The 23,933-nt window shown below is 41.8% G+C and overlaps 1 protein-coding gene across 6 annotated transcripts in view; it reads right to left on the bottom strand.

The window, feature by feature from the left end:
• Positions 1-341: 341 nt before the first annotated feature.
• The window catches only part of CTDSPL (CTD small phosphatase like), an 86,643-nt gene continuing 63,051 nt past the window's right edge, over positions 342-23,933 (bottom strand). For all 6 annotated transcript variants that reach the window (XM_005509118.3, XM_005509119.3, XM_005509120.3 and 3 more), the window contains 5 exons: positions 20,879-20,980; positions 15,977-16,033; positions 9,665-9,757; positions 7,878-8,063; positions 342-4,683 (listed from right to left, as the gene is read on the bottom strand). In XM_005509118.3, coding sequence (XP_005509175.1) covers positions 4,558-4,683; positions 7,878-8,063; positions 9,665-9,757; positions 15,977-16,033; positions 20,879-20,980 — 564 coding nt within the window. In that variant the 3' untranslated portion in view covers positions 342-4,557. The remainder of the gene's footprint in view (positions 4,684-7,877; positions 8,064-9,664; positions 9,758-15,976; positions 16,034-20,878; positions 20,981-23,933) is intronic.

The following is a 23,933-nucleotide window of genomic DNA, read 5'->3' as shown; positions in this document are numbered from 1 at the left end:
CCATTCGAGCCGCCCTTCACAATGGAGTCACAGAGCTCTGAGACTCGAGCAAACCATCGCATGATCTCATCGCAGGGATCTAAAGAGCCGGAACATCTGCCCGAGCCGCCGCCAATTTACGGAGCCGAGTTCAGCAGCAGTTCATCTGCTCTGTTTGCAAAGCAGGTGGGCAATAAGAACCCTATAAATGACTTGAACAAAGCGGAAAGTGCAACAGAGATAGGTGGTTTTACTACGTAACATCAACAGGAATAAAACCCCTGTCAAATTGTAACTAAAAGTGGAGAAGTGCGGAAATCAGTGGTTTTTTTTCCCAGAGAAGTATTACATGCACAAGTAACTATATTGTTAAAAGTTGGTTTTTATTTGTGACAGTAAAGAAACCATTCAATACCTGATTGACAACACTTCTCTCTCCTGAAAACACTCACATGGTATCGGCAGCGTTTCTCAAGTATCGCCGGATTGTTCATTGCATTAAAGTGTAAACAGCTCCATTAGAAAAAAGAAGAAAAGACACATTTCCATTGCTTACTCCTCTGTTAAGTTCCCAATAGAGCTTTAACAAGAAAGAAAAAGTCAGCTGGAGTTTTACAATATAATGTGAAACAGCAAACGGACAGCTGCTCTTGCATAGTTAGCCCAGAGATTCTCAAGCAATTGCCCCCCCAGGTCTCGCCTGCCCCCCGCGCCCAAAATCATCACAGCACCTTGGAAATCAGAGGCACAAACTGGGTTCTGTTGTACAAATAGGGCTGTGCGGTACTGTGGTTTATTAGTTTAAAAAGAATCCGTCAAACATAGGATTACGTGTTTGTCAATTATAGAGCTACAGGTTATTATTTCTTCTCTTTTTTTTTTTTACACTGAAATGTCAAAAGCTGCAACATCAGCACACGCCAGTGTCATTTCGATACTTTTATTGTCCCCAACCAGTCTAATCAAAATCACGCTGTGATCAAGTGATTGCACACACCGATACCCAAACCTCCTCAGGTGTCGAGTCGCTTCCACGTATCACTTTGCTGTCTAAAAACGATTAAAAGGGCAAACCAAAGAGACAAATTCTTCTTTGCAAAGCTTCCTAAATTAACACAGCAACTACATTTGCTCCCGTCCTCCGTCCGGCCCCTGCCGCGATTCCTGGGGGTGAACAAATATTCTGCGCACAGCCCTAGTTTACAAATGGCAATTTAATCGGTAACACTTCAGTTGGATTTCAAAGAATCAGAGGCATTCTGCCTTACAGTTTAATTTAAAAATACCTATACAGGCAAAAAACCTTTGTTAACCCGACATATAAAGGACAACGGAACTTCAGGCCAGGCAGCGTTTCTGTAGCTGAACCCAATGACCAACTGGAAAAGACTTGTGTAATATGCAGAAATAGGATGGAACCTGGGGTTTATAACAGCCCCGGGACCCACAGGCATGAGCTGCACTTCAAAAGATGCAAGAGATTTAGGATAGAACTAGTTTTTGTTTCCTCTGTTTTAATTCTTAAAAATCTCGTACTTAAAATACAATCGAATACCCGTATTGTGCATTTTCCAAACGTTCCACTCGTTATCTGACACCACGGACAGAGCTCTATTGCTTTGTTAACATCCAGACACTCTATATATACAGCGTATGTATATCCACGCAAACCTAACACCTGAAATTTCAAGTACGATGATAAGTATCAGAATAAACAACAGTTCGATCCCTTTGGCCCAACCTGAAGAGCCAGGGAAGGCCCAACCTGACTGGAGATCGTCCCAAGTTTGATATCAATGGGAATGAGTTAATAAAAAAAGAATCAGAAGTGATAAAAAATACTCTTAAGACACCGGGAAAGATCAAAACTGTAAAGTTTCTCACCTTTGTATTGTCACCAAGTGTCATTTTAATGCTGTACTAAGTTAAAATAAGGGTTTTGGGTTGAAATCTGTGGAGTTCAGGAGTCAAAATAAACGTTCCAGGACAAGTTGTGCAGAACACCGTTCTTTCCAGAAGCTGGTGCAGAAGTTCAGTTGTCCATTCTATGTGGATTTTAGAACAATACAAGACACTTTAATAATCAACATTCATTCACAGACTTAAGGCAACTGGTTCATGAAATCGCTGCTTTCAGAAATGCAAACGAATGACACGGATCCTCTCACGTACAACGGGTCACAACTGGCAAATGACAACGTCTCGGCGGGGTTAATTATTGTCTAATTGGAAGATTGTTTGGTCTAACGCTAGCGAGAAAGTCTTTGAGTTTTCTTCAGCCATTCCCATCATACCTGCACGTCTAACTAGGACCTGAATTCTTCCCTGCAAACTGCGCTGGAGGCCTCGAAGCGACAAACGCAGTTGAAAATACTGCTCAGAGAACAACTTTTTGGCAGCTTACAGTTTCATTACTCTCCAAGTCAAATACAAAATTAAACCATCCTCAACTGAAAATAAACGCTAATGAACTAACCCGAATCCATACGTCCTTTTTTTTGTTTTTTTTTTCATTTTTTTTCAATTTTTTTGTTTTAAAGAACATAGGATTTTCCTCTTAATCTGACAGTTTTGTTGTGGCACAGAGTTATACAGTACTAAGGTTAATGCCAACCGGTAAGAAAACAGAGCGGCGATGCCACCGCCCCTCGGCGCCACAGCTGGTGCACAGCTGGGACACAGCTGGCCCACGAGGGGACCAGTTTATACCGCACCCACGACAACCTACTCACTGCCTGCCCTTCTATGAATTGATTTGTTAAGCTGCTTCACCAAAGTTTTAGACGAGGTTGACGACCCAAGTCCATCGCAATGGTTTTTCTTTTCATTATTATTTCCGAGTCGTCGAGACTTTTCGAGAAAAATATAAAAGGCGAAGTGGATTTATTGGTTCGAAATTTGGCACCGGGGTAATTAGAAGCACCAACTACTCCATTTAGCCTTCTAATCGCATGGCTGTGATTTTTACGTTGGTAGATTTCTGGTGCGGGTAATAATTAAAAGGTGACACTGGAAAGGGAATGAAAAATAAATGTGCCTTGTGCTTTAAAGGCTTAAAAATTTAACAGTTTTTATTTCACAAGGGTACCTGTGACACTATAGAAGATGCTAAGCAGGTTCTCAGATTGAGATGAGGCTTATTCAACTCCAAAGCCACAGGACCAATTTTAGGCCAGGCTCGTCACTTCTGCCCTTCTAGCAAGACTTGATTAAGCTCCTGATCTGTACCTCACGCCTTGGGGAAGAAGAAATACGAATCAGAGAGGTGGGAAAAATACTTCTTGCATTGTTATATAGCAAAAAAAGGACTAATTTTCCTAATTGAAAACCAAAATATTAACAAATCCTTTCCAGGTCACCTTTAACTGAGTTCTCTGCTATACCAGATTCCATGGGGTTAATACCCAGGGGTGGGTTATGAAGCCTGCGTTTTATTTATTGCCCAAGTTTGCAGCTTACAGAGAATGTTTCATAGCACAGGCACAGTGGCAAAAACAGTATAACAGCCGATGGTCAACTCCATTTGGTGAGGATACAGTAGCAGCAATTAAAAGAAAGAAGTACTCCAAACAGCTCCATACAGATCCAGCTTACCCAGATGGGGTTTCTTTTTTTTAAGAAAAGCATCTTAAACTAATAAATAGATCTCATTCTCCCAAGATAATGGTTTTCTGAAAACGAGAGGCATGGCAGTTGTGCGTAAGCGGAGACAATAGAACTTGATCTGTCTAGAAGAAAAGGTGCTTTAGATCTATTCGCCACCTGATTTTCTCAATTCCATCGTTCCCTAATACTCAACCAACTGCAGATATGTTCAAAACTGTGCCCAAAAAGAAAATCACATCAGTGAAACAACCGTGTAATTAACCCAAATCACCCCTCCCACAAACGCTTCAACCTTCTGAGCATGACAAAATGTAATTACAACTTAATGTCATTGTGGAGACAGGAACCCAGCATCTTTGTTTTAACTTTTTCCTTTGTTATATATTACAGTGCTCTATAAAATTTTTTTCCTTTTTCCTTTTAAAGCATTTAGACAATACAAGACTAAAAGATGTCTGGAAATACGTCTTATACAAAAATGAATTTTTATCTTAAAATAACATTCAAAAAGGCACTTCATTCGGTAAGAAAAAATTCAGAGTCAGGTCAACTGCTCTAAGCAGGGGGTAGAATTGTCTGCATAGTGGGAGGGGAAGAAAGGGAGAGAAATTCAACTGCTGAAATACAAGCTTCTTTTTTTTGGCATGTTTTAAGAAAAGCTGATCCAGTAAAAGATGTCCATTTATGAAATTCATTAAAAGAGTTCTGTTTAAAATAGCTTTTTTTTTGTTGTTTTTTTTTTTGTTTTCCTTTTAAAAAAGTAGTCTGAACACATGACCTTAGGAGTCAGGCTTCTGAAGGCTTAATAGCATCACTCGTGATTGTCCTTCGTGTCCAACGTAATGGGAAGATCAAGAGTAGCACTTCTGAGTGGGGTGACCTCCCCAAAGCTTAACATTTGAAAGGGCTGAAAAGGATGGAGATGCCTCGAGGAACTGCGAGCTGGCAGCAGAAGTCAGTCCAAGTTCAGGGCTACCTGTTGCAGAGTTTATGGAGCATACTGTAAACTTCTTCCTCTTTGCTTAGTCCTTCAAAGAAAGGAATAAGATCTAGCAGCTCTGTGTCTGTCATGTCATCAAACCAGGACTGCACAGGCACCTGAAACAAAGCAGCCAAGGGGTATTAAGGTGACTTACAGCAGGAAGAACATGTGAGTTTTGCCTGTGTAGGTGGCCTGTAATTCTCACCGCCATCACAGTGACGCAAATTACTGGTAATTAGCATTTTCTACAACTGCCTGAAAGGAGGTTGGAGCGTGGAGGGGGTTGGTCTCTTCCCCTGAGTAACAAGCCATAGGACAAGAGGAAACGGCCTCAAGTCGCACCAGGGGAGGTTCAGATTGGGTATTAGGAAAAAATTACTCATGGAAAGTGCTGTCGGGCATTGGAACAGGCTGCCCAGGGCAGTGGTGCAGTCACCATCCCTGGAGGGGTTTAAAAGATGTATAGATGAGGCTCTTAGGGCCATGGTTTAGTGCTAGATTTAGGTTATGGTTGGTCTCGATGGTCTTGAGCATCTCTTCCAACCAAAATGATTCTGTGGTTCATGTGGAGCAGGAGGTTCTAGTCCACATTTTCTAGTATGCAACACCAACCCCAAATCCAACTGTAGAACAGATGTCGTGACCTTCTACAAATCCACGTAACCTACATGGCCAACACTGGAGAGCTCAATTGGCTCTGCCTCAGTATTCAGAACAGACTGGAAGGAAGATACAGGTTATAGAATCATGGAACAGTCTGGGTTGGAAGGGACCTCCAAAGCTCATCCAGTGCCACCCCTGCCATGAGCAGGGACATCTTCACCAGCTCAGGTTGCTCAGAGCCCCGTCCAGCCTGGCCTGGGATGTCTCCAGAGATGGTTCATCCATCACCTCTCTGGCCAACCTGGGATAGGCTCTCACCACCCTCAGTATCAAAAATTTCTCCATGTCCAGCCTGAATCTCCCTCCTTTAGTTTAAAACATCACCCCATGTCCTATAGCAACAGTCTCTGACAAAAAGTCTGTCCCCATCTTTCCTACAGGCCCCTTTTAAGCACTGAAAGGCCACAACAAGGTCTCCCCGGAGCTTCTCTCCTCCAGCTGGACACCGACACTTTATTTACAGGCAGGTCTTTTTTTCCCCTGCTATTATCACTGTGAGTCACTAAACACAGACATGCAGCAACAGCCCCTGCTGGCACGAGGCTGCGCAGGAAATATCTCAACAGTGAGTACAGCACAGTTCTCCGATTAGGGCGGGTTCAGAAAATAATGAATATATTAACGCTTCTTAAATATGCGGGCTGGATTTGGGGAAAGAGCTCATGTATCTTCACTATGGAAGTATATTGAGGCCTTTTAAAGACCGTCTTGGATCATGTTACAAGCTCTGGTTTCTGCAGAGCCTCAAATATCAGTTCACTAACAGCGCTTTTCTAGACATGATTAAACTGCTCTGACAAGGTTCCTAATTTCATCTCCCAAACTTCTACAGCTCATTATTTTCTTGGCACTGAATTCCGAGGTACCGAATGATGATCTGGATCAGGTTTTTAATTTTAACCGTGACCATAAATTAGTGCTGAAGGTCCTGGTTAATACAAATAGCAACTTTAAATCATGTGTGGCACCAACCAGAAAAATGTTTTCACCCAATCATTGAAGGTATCACAGTATTAGGATCTGAATTTAAAAGCTGATTGATGCAACATAAGTAGCTCATGTTAAAAAAAAAAACCCTCTATTCCAAAGACAGAACCATGCAAACCAGTGTTCCTGATAAAAATTTCCTATGTTAATTTGAACAGTTCACAAAAAAGGCAGCCTAAAAACATCAAAGAAAGGGTTGCACAGCCTGGCTGCTTAAAAGCCGGTAGATCTAAGGCAAGTTCCAGCTTGCTGTGCTGGCAGCTACAGAACAGATGTGAACATCTGTACCGATGGCAGCAATGGATGAAGCACAGGCCGAAGCATTCACAGCTCTGGAGCTGATACAAGACACAGTCAAGATGCTCACTGCTCCTAACTGTTGTCCCTTGAAGTATCGTTGCCAGCCTTTTATCCTTATTCTTAAAACGTGATGAACTTATTAACTAACATCTCTGAATATGAAGCGAGTTATCACAAAAATACTTAAAAGCAGAATGTAACAACAGGGTCTTGATTTTTTTCCTTCCCCTTCACCATAAACACAAAACTCAAATAGTAACCAGTACAGCATTAATTATCTTGTCTAACAAAATATTTTCATTCAAACAACGAAAAAAGATGGAGTACCAAAAAAAGCAGTTTGAGTGAACATCCTTTTTGTAATTAACACACCAAAGAAAATCTCTGTTGGAGGGCAGCTTCACTTTTTAGAGCTTGGTTAGTTACTGGGGTTCTACACCACTTGGTGTTTCTCAAAACTGACGGAGCAGTGTAGGGGAAAGGGACCTGGGGGTCCTGGTGGACAGCAGGATGACCATGAGCCAGCACTGGGCCCTTGTGGCCAGGAAGGCCAATGGTACCTGGGGTGGGTTAGAAGGGGGTGGTCAGTAGGTCAGAGAGGTTCTCCTGCCCCTCTGCTCTGCCCTGGGGAGACCACACCTGGAATATTGTGTCCAGTTGTGGCCCCTCAGTTCCAGCAGGACAGGGAACTGCTGGAGAGAGTCCAGCGCAGGGCAACAAAGATGCTGAAGGGAGTGGAGCATCTCCCGTGTGAGGAAAGGCTGAGGGAGCTGGGGCTCTTTAGTTTGGAGAAGAGGAGACTGAGGGGTGACTCATTAATGTGGATCAATATGGAAAGGTTGAGTGTCAGGAGGATGAAGCCAGGCTCTTCTCGGTGACAACCAATGATAGGACAAGGGGTAATGGGTACAAACTGGAACACAGGAGGTTCCACTTTGAGAAGAAACTTCTTCTCAGTGAGGGTGGCAGAGCCTGGCCCAGGCTGCCCAGGGAGGTTGTGGAGTCTCCTTCTCTGCAGACATTCCAACCCGCCTGGACACCTTCCTGTGTAACCTCATCTGGGTGTTCCTGCTCCATGGGGAGATTGCACTGGATGAACTTTCGAGGTCCCTTCCAAACCCTGACATTCTGTGATTCTGTGACTTCACGCCAAACTCTAAAAGTAGATGAACAGTCACGTCTGTCAACATCAGTTTGCCCTTGTCCTTCACCATTCCACAGTGAATATTAGAACCTACCTGCAGTCTAAGAAAACACATAAACTAACACAGTCACCGCTCTGAAAAGCTATTTTCTGAATCAGAAAATCTGGGCAGGGACCAGAAAGATAAAGTTACGCTTGAGCACTATGAATACTTACTGCATTTTCAGGATGGAAGATGTAAGATGCAGGAGAATTATCTACTATAATAACTTTACTCAGCTCACGTCCCAGTCGACTCAGATCCTTCACGTAATTTCCTCGGTGGAAAACACAGGATTCTCTAAAGAGTCTTGCCCTGAACACACCCCAGCGATCCAGCAAGTCGGCTACTGGGTCTGCATACTTAAAAATAGAAGTTAGGAACATGACGTTAGCAACGGGCAGATAAGGCGAACTCGCAGATCTATACAAAGAAGGGACACACAATAATTTCAGATCAAAACGCCCTTTCTTCGTTTTCTTCCCTGCTCCTTGTTAATTAACTCACACGCCTGCAAACCCGAGGTGATTAACAGACAGATAACTACGGAACGTTAACTTGCACTCTAATGTTTTCCGTGATTTATCAATTAAGTTTTATGCTTAGGGCCAACTAATAATTATGGCAGGAGTTACCTAGAAGTTGATGGATCCAGAGATCTCACCTGACATTACCCTAAAACCAGCCAGCGCTAACAGAAAACCCATATGAAGCCACTTCCACAGCTGATTCATCTCCATGTGCCTTTGAAGTTAAACTGCACTGAGGGCACCTGTGGCTTTTTCAAACAATGCCCTTGGAGCAACTGGGTCAGGAAGAATCTTAAGGTTGCCAAATTGCATAATTGGGCCATAAAAGATCAAAGATGTATGTTATTAGGAAAATACCAATGTGCGATACTGGGAGATTCTCATTTTATATAAGATGATGATACTTTCAGTGAGACACAGCTTAGAATCCAGCAATTGAAATAAACTGTCCAAGGAAAAGTATCCAAATAAGCCATGAAATCACCATGAAAATGGTAGTTATAACTTACGTTTGAAGGATATATTTTTTATATATATATATATATATATATATATATATATATATATATATATTTTAAACTGAGAAACAAAACTGATGTTGAAATCAATCATCTTTTGACTATGAAACCACTAGACATCGAACTACAGTCTGAAATTGCTCCATTATTTGGGATTTACACAATGTGACTGAACAGGATATGGCCAACAGTGCAGGGAAGAATCCTCTGAAGAGGCAGCTCTACAGATCTAAACACGGTCCTGTCCCCTTCCACCACCTCTACACTAGGTTGGAGTAAAAGATGGCTATGCTAGAGCGTTATTTAGAAATAATCAATACAGTTTTACAAACAAGACGCCACAAATACAAAACACTGATAAAAAACCCCAAAGAACTGAAGATGTCGACTACTGCAACGTCTACCACAAAACTACCTACAAGGTACTAGTGCTACCGGAGGGCACAAAATATTCCTGTTGATGTTTCAAGCTTTAGGAAACGTCTGATTTTCTAAACTCCAGATTGCACCTTGACAGAACAAAAACCCACGTGTTCCAAATTTTGAGATGCAGTAAATTTCTGATAGCGATCAACGCAGTGTTATTTTATTTCATGCCCAGCTTTAATACACGGCTTTACTCGCAATCTATTTGTTCTAATTTCTCACTATAACCATGGTAACTTGTCAGCCTTTCATATTGGCATTATGAGCAATGCATGGAGGCTACATTATGAGCCAAGCCCATATGTGATGGTGTTACCATGGAAACACTTACCCACACACTAGCAGACAAAAGTACACACTGTCAGACAAAGAAGCAGAAAAGAAGGGGAAAATATTAAGATAATACCAAGTGTGGAAATAATTATCCATAGAAAACCCAGCCAAAAGTCCAGTGACCAGCACCGTGAGGGGGTGAATGGAGGAACAAACCTTGGCTAGACTGGCTGTGAAGAGAACACATTCAAAGAGCTCTCCCATCCTTTGAAGAAACTCATCCACATGTGGTCGTTTCAACACATAAACCTGGAATGACAGTGACAATTTGGGTCAAACGGTGTTTAAAGCAAAAGGAAAAACACATTAAAAAAACAACTTAAAACACCTCCTGTAATGCTAACACTGGAAGAGACAAAAGTTAGCGTGGAAAGAGTTCAGATGGAATGCTAAAAGGCAAAAACAATAGCATATACGAGATAAAAGTAGACATGCAGTAATGAGAAATTTGAATGCACGGGCTGCCAAGCCCCACGCTGATGATGTTACAGCATCATCTGGAGTGACGCTGCTTGAAAAACCTCATTAAAGGCGAAGAGAGACAGTGGGGCTGCTCAAGAAGCGGATTCAGATGTCACAACCGGAGCGGTTTTGGTGCTGGGATCCTCAGTCCTGCCAAGCTCTACCGAAGGAATAAATCAATCTGATGCAACCTCCATGATGACAGCAATTGCACAATAGGGAACTGTTTTTTTCCTGGGGTTAATTCTTTCATTTTTCCAATTCCGGGTGCGAAACACCATAGCTCGTTATGGATAATTATTAATTGTGTGGTTCTGCAGCGAGCTTTCACCAAAAATCTTCACGGAATGTGCAGCAAAAGCTGCTTTCTAAATGCGGTGGTGAGGTCTCCAATGTATTTTACTGTGACCTTACCGTAAAGACGGGAAATACCCGGGATTTCTCTGGAGCAGCTTTGCTTTCTGCAACGTTATCTTGCCTTTCTGCACCGCCAACACGCAGCTCCTGTCAACAACCTGATTAATAAACGTTGGAGCCTCCTCGCTTCTCTTTTCAGAGCGAGCAAGATGATTTGCATGTGCAAAAAACCCACCGAGATAAGAGAATTGCAGCTGGGGAAGCTGACAAGCAGCTCACAATACACCGGGAAGCCAAAGAGGGGAGTCTGCTTGAAAAAGTATTTATCTGTTTTGTTTGTGCTCAGATTAAAAGTTGGAGAGAAAACACTGGCGGCGTTTTATCTTCGGCGCTTGGCAAATAATCCTTAATGCTGGAAATTTCAAGGCTGAATACAGGGAGGAATGATGCAATTGCAGGAATTTCTGGCTTTGATATGTTGAGCTAGATTAATTGTATGTGTTTTAGGAGATTCAGATTAATAAAGAGGTAACAAACACGAGGCACCCAGAGAAAAAGCCTGAAGGAGAAATATATGGAAATAGCAGCTTGAACTGAAGTGTAACAAATAAAGCCTTTAGCAAAACAAGAACTAATAGGGACTTGAAATTGAAAACGTAAAGCTGGAAGCAAAGTTTTATTAAAAACATGTATGATGGGGCTGTACCTTAATGACTGAAGCAGAAATGTTAATTACTTTCCCACTTTATGCAGCGTGGAGCTCAGAGCATGAAGACCTGATCTGCTCTAAGCTATTTCTGTGAAGTTCAGCTAAACCATTTCTGGCCCCTCCAATTCAAGCAATACATTCAAACTTTGATACAGATACTAAATGATAACCCAGGTTTACCTTTTATTTGTTTAAACAGCCACAACAGCACTTCACCAATCAAATAAACGTGACAATTTATGAATTAAAGACACTGCACAGATTTCCTTCAACACTCATCCTGTGTTTCGCTAAGCACAAACCAAGTCATTTCTTCTCCTATAATAATGCAATTAATTTTCCACTTAAACTTTACTACACAAAGTAGGGTTTCCTTTCCAAATTGTATCTTCATTTTTTTAAAGACACAAGTAGAAAGACACTTGCAGGGTACCCAGAAAGACATTACCCGACTTGCCAGTGATAAGGGGAAAGATTGGAAGATGAGTAACTCCCTAACTCTACAGCTCATTACGAAGTTCTTAATTATTTAGAATTTTATTATGTATTGACATTTAATTATATATTTGGGATATTAATTATATTCCCACACTTATTCTTGAGGGACACCCCACAGTCTTGAAGTCATTCTTGGATATTAAGTGCTGGAATTTAATATTAATTTCCCTTTTAAAACCGAGTGTTTTCAGCCACAGCAAAACAAGCCTCCTCTTCGCTTTCCTCCTCTATCTCCTCCTCTGTTGGTGAAATATTTCCACGTGGAATGTAGTTACAAACTCCAAGCTAAGGATGTGAACTTTGCTGCTTGCAACATAACCCAACTGCTCCATCAAGTGAGCGCCCAGTAAATCAACGGAGTAAAACCAGAGCAAAAGCTCCTCAAGCACAGGCTTGCGGACAGGAGTGGGCTTATAAAAACAAATATTTGCAATATGCGCTTTTTTAGCAATTTCTGGGTCTCCTAATACTGTAACCAGTCAGCATTAGCTGTAAGCACACAGTATTTTTAAGTCGATTGTCTAATTTCTGCAGTTTAGAGCCCCTGATCCACCACAGCAGCCTCAACCTCCTCTACTTGAGTTTCTCCTTCTATTTGGCCTTAAATGTTTCCTGTTGGGCTCTGGCCAATACATTTGCTCCTCATATTAAATGCCTTATTAATAATGAATGTGATCTCTTAGGATGAAGCCTCACCAAATTTTTCCCTTCATTCTCTCCTTCTCTAAAAAGCCCCAAGTCCTTCAGTTCCCCCTTGGTTTTATTTTATTCCATTTTATTTTTTCTTCCATTCCAAAATTCAATTCTATCCTATCCTAATCCTAGTCTAGTCTATCCTATCCTAATCCTAGTCTAGTCTATCCTATCCTAACCCTAGTCTAGTCTATCCTATCCTAATTCTAGTCTATCCTATCCTATCCTAATTCTAGTCTATCCTATCCTATCCTGATTCTATCCTAATTCTAGTCTATCCTATCCTTATTCTATTCTATCCTTATTCTATTCTAGCCTATCCTATCCTAAGCCTAGCTAATCCTATCCTATCCTAATCCTATCCTATCCTAATTCTATCCTATCCTAATTCTATTCCACTCCACTCCATTCCCTCCTATCCTATTCCCTCCTATCCCACTCCCTCCTATCCCACTCCCTCCTATCCCACTCCCTCCTATCCCACTCCCTCCTATCCCACTCCATTCTCTTCTACTCCATTCCATTCCACTCCATTCCATTCCACTCCATTCCATTCCACTCCATTCCATTCCACTCCATTCTTTTAAACAACCCCGGGTGTTTCTGCAGAGCAACATACCTTAACACTCCGCATGCTTATTCCCCCCGAAGTTATTTTTTATTTCGAGAAGTCCTACTCAGATCCTGGAAGCGACTCCAAGCGCGCTGGTATCCTGGGCTACAAAATCTCTTTGGTTTCCTTCACATAAAAAGCTTTCTTCAGCTGACACTGCAGCTCTTTTCTCCTATTCCTCCTCATTTGGAATTTCCCCCCCCCTTTACTTTGGTAGCGGCTGGACTTGAATCTCAATGCCGCATGGTTATTTGTGGCTTGGATTTTTCCTCCCTCTCCTGATGTCTTCAGTTTTAGTCTCTAGACTAACCGGCTCCTGGCGTTTTTCTGAGATTTATATACTGTCTTCAGGGCATTAAAAAACAGTTTTTCTGTACTGTATGCTCACTGATTTCTTCCTTATCACAGTAAGAATTTAGAGGAATAGAGCCTTTTTTTAAATTGTTATTTAAAATGAAACCTACTCTTCAAATGTTAAGGCACAAATGCAGCACTAGGCATGTTTTCACAGGACTCTCTACTTACAGCTGCTAATGGCAGAACACGAGTAATTATCTTTAATTGTTTCCAAGCATTTTGCATTTCCACATACATTTTCCATACCTCAAAGCAGCCTTCACCTAAAGAGACTCTATTTGTAAACCAAAAGAGAAACCCAGCTCAATTTTAATCAATTAAATAAGACGCAAAGAACTGCCTTTCAAAAACCAACAAAATGTTCAAGTAACGACAAAGAAATCTGCCTGTGACAACTCGAGCTCCTGTAACCTCCTGTTTTGTGGGCTGGGTGCATCTTAACATTGAACAGAAAATAAAATGTGTTCTTGAGCTGCATTTCTCTGGAATATGAAGCTGTGGTTGCCTCCTAGTGCAAGTAACCAAGAATAGGCCAGCTCGGATGGATACAGCCTATCCTGGATTACTTGAACCAGGCCGCAGCCTTCTGGAAGAAAGTCAATTAATTCCATGCCTTCTAGAAAGAAAGTTTGTTATTTGAACAGCGTTTTCCCCCACCAAAAATAAACCCCACAACATTCTGTACATTAGATTCAAAGTATACATGATAAATGTTGCTTTAGTTTTTAATCACTAGTAATAAACAATTGTGAATCAAATACAAAAAAACACTTAAAAACTAGTTTTACTCATTTAACAAAGAATAAACTCCAAGCTATACCAAAGTTATACCAAAGGGTAGGAACAACCCAGGTTCCAGTATAAGTTGGGGAATGACCTGTTAGAGAGCATTGTAGGGGAAAGGGACCTGGGGGTCCTGGTGGACAACAGGATGACCATGAGCCAGCACTGGGCCCTTGTGGCCAGGAAGGCCAATGGTACCTGGGGTAGGTTAGAAGGGGGTGGTCAGTAGGTCAGAGAGGTTCTCCTGCCCCTCTGCTCTGCCCTGGGGAGACCACACCTGGAATATTGTGTCCAGTTGTGGCCCCTCAGTTCCAGCAGGACAGGGAACTGCTGGAGAGAGTCCAGCGCAGGGCAATAAAGATGCTGAAGGGAGTGGAGCATCTCCCGTGTGAGGAAAGGCTGAGGGAGCTGGGGCTCTGGAGCTGGACAAGAGGAGACTGAGGGGTGACTTATTAATGTTTACAGATATATAAAGGGTGAGTGTCAGGAGGATGGAGCCAGGCTCTTCTTGGTGACAACCAGTGATAGGACAAGGGGTAATGGGTTCAAACTGGAACACAAGAGGTTCCACTTAAATATGAGAAGAAACTTCTTCATGGTGAGGGTGCCAGAGCCTGGCCCAGGCTGCCCAGGGAGGTTGTGGAGTCTCCTTCTCTGCAGACATTCAAAACCCACCTGGACACCTTCCTGTGTAACCTCATCTGGGTGTTCCTGCTCCATGGGGGGACTGCACTGGATGAGCTTTCCAGGTCCCTTCCAACCCCTGACATGCTGTGATATGTTTTAGGCATTCAGCTCTGGTGAACATTAAAGGTTTAACTACCCTGGATATTCAACTTTTCTACATAAAACAGGCACAGTATAGACACTGTCAAAGCAACTATCACTTTAAAACATGTTTCAGTTCACTGGCTGATGTTTAGTAATTATTTTAAGAGTGAAAATGACATGGATGGTTTTTGTAACAGGAAATAAAACAAACTAGGAACTAACTTTATGAGCTATCAATTGTTCCAGAATAAAAACACAAACATATTAGTCCAAGTAAAAACAATCAATATAAAAGACACCACTTCAGAATTTAAAGTATTTAAAATCTCCATTGAATCACATGGAGGGAACATCTGCAACTCAATAACTGCATTATCTTTAACCTACAATAACCAACAGGAGACGTTTCAAACAATTTGCAAGATTCATATACCAGAAAAGCTCAGCTCCACATGAACCAGTAAAACCCGTTCCCAGCAAGAACTTTAATGTCTGTCTGAAGTACTGAAAATGTACTGTAATTTATTTCATTCAACATTTATAGAAATGACTATGGATTAAACACACCAAGCCAAGATACATGAAGGGGACTGGTTTTCAAATTATGCCTGTTTTGCATTTGCTGAAAACCATTTCACAGAGTCTTAAGTGAAGTTCTTAAAGAATAAGACATAAAAATTAGTCCCTTGCAATTTTGTGTGGACCTTTTAAAGATGCTCAAGTGTATAAAAAGTCCTATCAGTGGAACTTAAATTACTTACTGGAAGAAAAGGAGACAGAACTTAAACACAGATTGCCACAAGAACTGAAGAAATGTCTGTTCTTCCTTAATACTTTTATAAATTTTTATCCTTATGAACTACCAACAGATTTTAAGGCCAATTTATGTCCTGATTGTCTGTGGAGAGAAATTAAGTATTCAAGTATTTTTTTCCGGGCCTGGTTTGAAAACCCACCCTTAAAACATTTTCAAAGTGGAAATGATCTAAAATTGATAAAGAGTCAAGTATTGAAGTCATAAGATATTGCGAACAACTGGGAAAGCTAAAATCGAGACTTAGTAGTTAGAAACTACGTACCTGATCAAACAGGGATGATACATGGCTGGATGATACATCCCAGAGGACACAGATTTTGTATTTAGCAAAAGGACAAGTTACGGAGTTTACAAAAAGAAAGGAAGTGCTCTGGGACATTGTCCCATGGCTCGAACAACGGCGCTTACCTGATGTATGGTGCCATCGATTTCAACAGGAACGATGAAATCAGCGTTGCTAATTGGCTAGAAAGAATGACAAGGACATACATCAACATTAAAATATATTAGAGGGAAAATTTCACAGGCATAAAAGAGAAGAGCACTCACTTCTCAATACAAAGTTAATACATATTATTGTGTATTAACTCTGTCTGAGTTGTGTTCACCAGACACTGCACCTCCCTCTTTCCTGTTTAAATAACCCCCACTACCACTGTGTGTTCACCAGCATAAATACCTATTTGCACAACCCTTTCATCAAGTCTATGTGGATGATAGCAAAGGAACTCAGTTATGTGCTCCCCATATTCTACTCTGGGTCATCAATTAGTAATTAATTAAAGTAACACCTAAAGCTTATATTTGAATCATGAGCTGCAACAAGGGAAGACTTAAGTCGTATGGTTAAATGATTCTTAAGATGTGATACCCAAGAACATGCTATAAGAATCAAATTAAATGTATAAACCAAACCATTTTAATGCACAAGGGAAGAGCGGGCACACTCTGTCCAAGTCCTCAAATCCATTTTTCTAGCCTGTTGGATATGAGCTATTTCTTTAGACTTACTGTGAAAACCTGTTGGTCAAGGAAATTACTTCAGAAAGCTGAAAAATGTCCTTGTAGAGAGTTTAAGAGCCCCTGGTCTAATTTTGGCTGGGCAGCAGTGGTGGATGGAGGACGCACGGATAAGAACGTTTACTGGTTCCAATGGATGTGGAACTGGGCAGGATCCTTTGGTGCGGCTCACACGTTACGTCCACGATAAAAGAAGTCATGTAGACATGCCTGGTTTAAATTTGTAACTCACCCAACTATCTCCAGCCGGGAAATGGGTGAGACACCGAGCAGCCAAATACAGTTTGGATGATGAACAGACAATAAACTTCACATCTAACAGCCTAACGTAAAGGTCAGGGATTGTGTGGCTGGAAAACATCTTCACTTGGCTCTCTCAGACCTGCATGGACCTTCCCAGCTGGTTTTCTGGATCATTTGATCTACTGATCTCAGGTACCACCACAGCGGTGCCCCTGAAGAACGTGCAAGACTAGAAACAGTCGTAAAATCCATTTTGGGGGGGGCAAGAAAGCAGAGAAGCAGCCAAGGAAAAGAGACTGAGAAGGAGATCACACACTGGCGAGCCTGAAGAGGCGCTCTGTGAAAAATGGTAGGAAAGAAGAATCCTGCGCTGTCAACCTGACGGCATCACTTTCATCCCATTCTGTGGAAGAACGACCTTCTAATGATACAGTTCAACAACCTCCATGTGAGGAGAGTAAAATGACCGTAAGAATTTATACAGAGGGCAACACCCTCTCTTGGTAGCAAAGTACTAAGGAAGATGGTTTGAACCCATGTCAAGTGTTGTGTCATGAGAAGCTTTGCTGAATCCACTCATCCTGACCAACCACTATTGGCAACCAAACCTCCGACGCTGGAAAACTCCATCCTGCCGATGACCACTGTGCCAATAAGATCTAGAGAATGCCTCAAACACAATCTATGTTTTTTAAGCCTGCATCAAGTGATTTCCAAGCTATATCCCTCTTTCTGCTTCCGAAAAGGACAGAGAGGGGTCTCCCCACTGATAAGTATACATATATATACACATATATATATATATGACCAAACTTTCTCACCCGGAGCAACAGCGACCTGAGAAAACCAGAGTCTGTTTAGACAATTGAATTTTTACCAACAAATAAAACTCACCCTTAGACTTTGTCATGATAACCAAACTACTCAACTATGTATTTGCTTCCCCTGCTTGTACTTCAGATGGGAGAAGGGAAGGAGGGAGAAGGGAAGGAGGGAGAAGGGAAGGAGGGAGAAGGGAAGGAGGGAGAAGGGAAGGAGGGAGAAGGGAAGGAGGGAGAAGGGAAGGAGGGAGAAGGGAAGGAGGGAGAAGGGAAGGAGGGAGAAGGGAAGGAGGGAGAAGGGAAGGAGGGAGAAGGGAAGGAGGGAGAAGGGAAGGAGGGAGAAGGGAAGGAGGGAGAAGGGAAGGAGGGAGAAGGGAAGGAGGGAGAAGGGAAGGAGGGAGAAGGGAAGGAGGGAGAAGGGAAGGAGGGAGAAGGGAAGGAGGGAGAAGGGAAGGAGGGAGAAGGGAAGGAGGGAGAAGGGAAGGAGGGAGAAGGGAAGGAGGGAGAAGGGAAGGAGGGAGAAGGGAAGGAGGGAGAAGGGAAGGAGGGAGAAGGGAAGGAGGGAGAAGGGAAGGAGGGAGAAGGGAAGGAGGGAGAAGGATCTGCAAGAGTTTGCTGGGTAAAGGCTTCAGGGGTTGCAGACATGAAGCAGTAGATGCCCCGAGCGGGACCCGCAGAGACAGTGTGAAAGAAGAGAATGTATTTCCATAGAAAATCTTCAGCTAGAACTGTTTCTTTTTAATAAAAAAAAAGCTTCAGAGTTTTAAATGTTCTCAAAAAGTTTCACAGACAGTTTTGAATACGACTGCATTCCAGACTTGCATGTGGTTTAATTCATTTTATACAAAACCATGTTTACATCTCCTTGATTTAATAATTTATGATTTTTGCTTCTATTATTGTTTTATGATGGGAACGATAACTATAATGTCTATCTATTCCTTTTTTACTCTTGCCAAAGCACCCCGAACTTTATTCCTTTAATATGCACCTAACATGAAAGACTGGTACCTCCTTAAAGCTTCACACATACGCAAGGGCATAAAAAGGCAAGAATTACCCTCCTTCAGATGTTGCTGCTTTCATAAAAGTGCACTTTAAATAATCCGCCTCTCTGGTTGTGTCAAAAAAAAAATAACCTTCATTTGAAATATGAAGCCTATTTCATAACAGAATTAGGAATTCTAAACCATCATGTGTTTTAAATAAAGCCTTTTGTACTAAAAAAATCACAAATTTATGTGGGTTTTTAGAGCTTTTAAGCAGGGACCTGCCTGGTAGAGCTCACATAGGGAAGAAAAAAAAGGCGACTTAAAGAAATGGCACGAGTAACTTGATTTTGCAGGCAGAATAAGTGTTAAAATCACTTTATGAAATAAAGTCCAAACAGGAGCACTGGGCAGTACCAGCCACCACACAACTAAGGCCATTTTCCTCCAACACTCCGTTTTCTCACATGCTACCATAGGGCTTCACATTGAAATCAAACCATCACAGCCCTACGACTCCAATAGTGCAGAAATTCCAGCGTTTGCCCAACTCTATTTATTTCACGGAAAAAAAGGACCAGTTTTCTTCTCCTAATACAAAGCATTATTCAGTGTTCAAGACTAAGTAGAATAACCTTTTGATTTTTCTGAAATATCTATTCAACGTCATGTAAATGCCCTTTGAATAAATGGGATGATTAAAACGAGCCCACTAAGAAAGGGACTTGCAATAAAAGCAAAGCTCAGTCCTACAAGAAAGGATTCGACCATTAAACATGTATTTCTTGAAAACTGGAACTAAGGGCCCAGAACTGGACACAATATTCCAGGTGTGGTCTCCCCAGGGCAGAGTAGAGGGGCAGGAGAACCTCTGACCTACTGACCACCCCCTTCTAACCCACCCCAGGTACCATTGGCTTCCTGGCCACAAGGGCCCAGTGCTGGCTCATGGTCATCCTGCTGTCCCCAGGACCCCCAGGTCCCTTTCCCCTACACTGCTCTCCAACAGGTCATTCAGGTAACACTAAGCCTAATATTCCATTATTTGAATGTAAATTTAGATGTTTAAATTCAGCTATCCCTTACTATTTTTGAGTCTCTTTTAATTAGGAAGGCAGGACCTTCCCTCCCCAATCCAGCTGTGTTTCTAGTCCCCTTAAAAAACTCTTCTGTACCAAGTCTGGGTAGAGTAGACAATGACCCGCCATTGAGGTTTAGAGGTTCCTGTTCGCCACCACAAACTCTTATAGACCACGAGGAACAGTAAAGACAGAGAAGAACCTTAGTTTCAGTTTGAGGCACAGGAATATTTGTTCTAGTATCTCCTTATAAGGTCTTTTTTAAGTCAACAAAGAGAGCCTGTTGCCAGATTCTAACCACAAGATGAATTAGGGTTTGCATATTTAAATGCAGGATTCAAACGCCGAGCTGATGCGAGCAGTGAAAAATGTTGTGCCACCAAAACTATAAAGTTGGTGGTAACTCTAGCTTGGAAATATACTCTTGATTCTTCAGTATTCTCCAATATTGAAGTATAAAACTAACAAACGCTTTACCATTTCTGATATTTGTTAGTCAGAAATACTACCGGTACTCTGAGCCAGTTTATTTGTATTTCTGAAGTCTCCCCTTCTAACTTTAGCCCGACTTAAACAATAGAAAAATACCACGACTTCCACCACATGCTGAATTCTGAAGGGTTATAAAAATTGCTTCTACGAGATGAGCGACTCATCAGCAACAGCTGAATGTTATTTGCTTTCCTGTTGTGAACACTAAATACTTCAAAACACTCACTGCGATTGGGACAGCAGCCTGACATGGAAATCAATCTCTGGCAACAGCACAGAAATCACTGGTTTAAGGTACGTCTACCTAGCGTAAAGTTGTGTTGAGCTTCCATTCTTCTACACTAACTATGGCATCATTTAAACATCAAAAATAAAACTGTATCTCCAGAGCAACAGGTTTGGTACCTGTTAAAACCCAGGAATAGTCACGGTTTAAAGCCACAAAGTCAATGACCACGCTGCAGTCGTTGTGACTTGCTCAGAATCAAAAAACCAGCGGCGTCTGTGTTACTCTGACAGCTTAAATTAGGATGAATAATCAGAGGAGTAACGATGAGAACTACACCAGGAGAGCCGGTGAGACGAGTTAACGCGTTATGAGGCTCCTACCACATCCACGGACACGTTCAAGTCGCCAAGAAACTGCTTTGGGTTTTTTTTACTTACCTTAAATGAACTGTGCACTAAAGTCTCATCTAAATCAATGACCACACACTTCTTCCCATAGTCTGATGCTGTCAGTTCTGGCAGGAGGTATTTAGCTGGTGGCTAAAAACAAAAAAGGAAAACAACAACAGAAGAGTAAAACCTCTATGGAAGGGGCACTCCTGCCAACATTACTATTCTAGTCGTTACTGGGAATTGAAATACACGACTCAAAGTTGCACGTTTTTCTGGCCTCATCTCAAGTACATGGATGGAAATTAATGGCTCATGCAATACCCATACAGACTTCTATTTTTTTTTAAACGAGAGACTTGTTTAGAATGATCTCCAAAGCACTGGAAATGTAAATGGTAAAACCACCACTAGCTAAACAAACAAAAAATAGAGAAAAATAGAACATTTGATACAGTATCTTTTCCAGTGGCCCTTCTCCTAATGCCTTGGGTTTGGTTGCTGTTACCCTGCTCACGGTCAACACAATTTCCAGCCACACCATGCTGATGAACATTTAATATATTGTTATTTCCTATTGCTACGAATGATTCTCGAGTGGAGAAACCAATCCTGAAGGAAGCCAGCAGTACTAATTTTATCTTCCAGGGTGCTGATCACGAGCATTCACATGGGTTATGTTCCCAATCAAGGTATTAAGATGCAGTAACGAAAGCCCTTCCTCTTCTACAGTGTGCTGCCCTTACTAAAAACCAGTACCAATTATATGACTTGACATTTTTTTTTCTGAAAGCAAAGCAGTCAAATATTCTTCTGATCGCTTATTCCCTGCGTTACCATCCCAATCTGCAACACGGTTGTGTTAGTTTAGACTTTGGTGCTGTATGCTTTCCCAAATATCAGAAATGGGAGAGAACGCTTCTGTTTGGAGCTGAAACACTTGCTGCTGCTTGCTTAAAGAGAGGGTTTTGATGGAGGAAAAGGACTGGCTTTATAAAAAAGTATCGATGGGGAGAAGCTCAAGATGGAGAAGTTGTTAAATTAAGAGTTGGATACTTCATCCTTTGGCTCAACTTTGTGTCTGTTCAGACAATGTTAGAAATATAGAATCACAGAATCATTTCAGTTGGAAGACACCCTCAGGATCATTGAGGCCAACTGTAACTTAATTCTAACACTAAACCACGGCCCTAAGAACCTTGTCTAAATGTCATTTAAACCCCTCCAGGGATGGTGACTCCAGCACTGCCCTGCGTAGCCTGTTCCAATGCCCAACAGCCCTTTCCATGAAGAATTTTTTCCCAATATCCAATCTAAACCTTCTCTGGGATAACCTGAGGCAATTTTCTCTTGTCCTACCACTTGCTATGTTGCTCTGGTAAAGATACATCTTGGTTTTTTTTGCTCTTTAATAGCCTTTTATAGAGGCTTTTGCAGAGATTTGAGGCTACCCCTTTGCAGACAGAGGAGCCAGAGACCCTGAACCCCCAGCAGCAAGAACAGACTCTTCATTAACCAGGGATGGAGTTCAGCCATCACCTTACATTAGTAAATACCGTCCAACGATGCCTAAGATGTTCTTTAAGTGAACTAACTAACAAATGAGATTCTGGACTTAAATAAATGTGTCTTTAGCTAAAGTAAAATCATTGGGGGATTTTTCAGAGTGGTCACTAAACAGATTTAGTTCCTTACAGCTACTACCCACAAGTTTCTTCAATTAACACAACGGGAGCTGCCTTGCTTACAAGCCACTTGCCTTAATATATTTTTCTCTTGGCACACACCTAACAGTGACCTTCAGGAAAAGAAAGAAACCACCATTGCTTAATGGCTGTCAAGAAAGTGTCCATCACCATCACCTACCCAGGCCTTTCTAGGTTACTGACAGTCCCATGTACACGTTCCTCCCACAACTCCTGCAGCTCTGCTTGTCCGCGACCAGGACCAGCCCTAAGGAATTTAGGGTTTCCCCTCCCATTTCCAAATCTAAAAGGTCCGCAGGCACCCCACCGCTATTTTTTATAGTAAGAAGGATCCAGACTCGCAACCTAAATAGACCAAAAAGCTTGTTGACAGAAAAATCAAACCCATTTAAAGACAATAATCTTCACAACCCATCTCCTGATACTGACTTCTTGTCTTTAAAGAAGAAAAAAAGGTAAGAACACCCCAAGAAACCTTAGGCGTACTTTTCTTTACAGAATAGGTCAGTACATTTTTGTGTTCTTAAGACTCGTAGTAGGTAGTATGAATTTTTGACTAAGTTAATCTGCACACGCAGTTCAAATCCAGCAATTTCTTCTGCTGGGTGAATTTTTGCGAACTGAAAATACCTCTGTATACGGAAATAGATCTTCTGTCATCAGGAAAAGGATGGACACACACCAAGGGCTATAAAACGCGAGAACCTTTGACTCTGAGAACCCAAATTCCTTGAGCACAGGAGGACAGAGACCCCGTCCCATCCTCTCCCACTTGCAGCTTCGCTTTCCCCAAAGCGGCAGATGGGAGAAGAACAAGTTTATCTGCGGTATCTTCACCGAGATGCTGGTTACTGCTGGCGTTTCTCTCCCTTTTTAGTATTGCTTTGGGAAACAGGGTGTAATTATTGACCCGACTTCATCTAACAAGACTCTACCTCAAGGTTTTTCTGTGGAAAGTCTCCCACTAGGATACACCAACCTTCCTACAAGCTTTGGCTTCATTCTGATCCTGTTTTCAAAGACTTTGCACATCCAAAAAGCAGAAAAAGAATACATTCTCCATTGCAAAACCTGCATCTCTGCTACTCTCAACCTGGAAAACGCATTTGCCACTCGATGATCTAACAGGGATGAGGAGCCATTTGAAAACCAAAGCGCTATGAGTTGTGAGGCTGCAAAACAGCTGCTGTAGGACTTTGGAGCATGGAGGACAATTCTGAGGCTTTTGGAACTTAAATGATTTACACACAGGTACTGGTCCATTTGTTTTGCCGTTCAAGCTTTCTGATCTAACGCAACTTCCACGTGCTAAGAGCAGCAAAGCTTTGAGGCAGAAACAATCATTCAATATTGTATTTTAACTTCCTCGCTAATGGAGACATATCCAAGAAGCATCC

This window comes from Columba livia, chromosome 2 (genome assembly GCF_036013475.1).
Source record: "Columba livia isolate bColLiv1 breed racing homer chromosome 2, bColLiv1.pat.W.v2, whole genome shotgun sequence".
NCBI classification, from domain to species: Eukaryota; Metazoa; Chordata; class Aves; order Columbiformes; family Columbidae; genus Columba; species Columba livia.
Note: the sequence above shows the minus strand (reverse complement) of the source record. Positions and strands in the feature narration are given on the sequence as shown.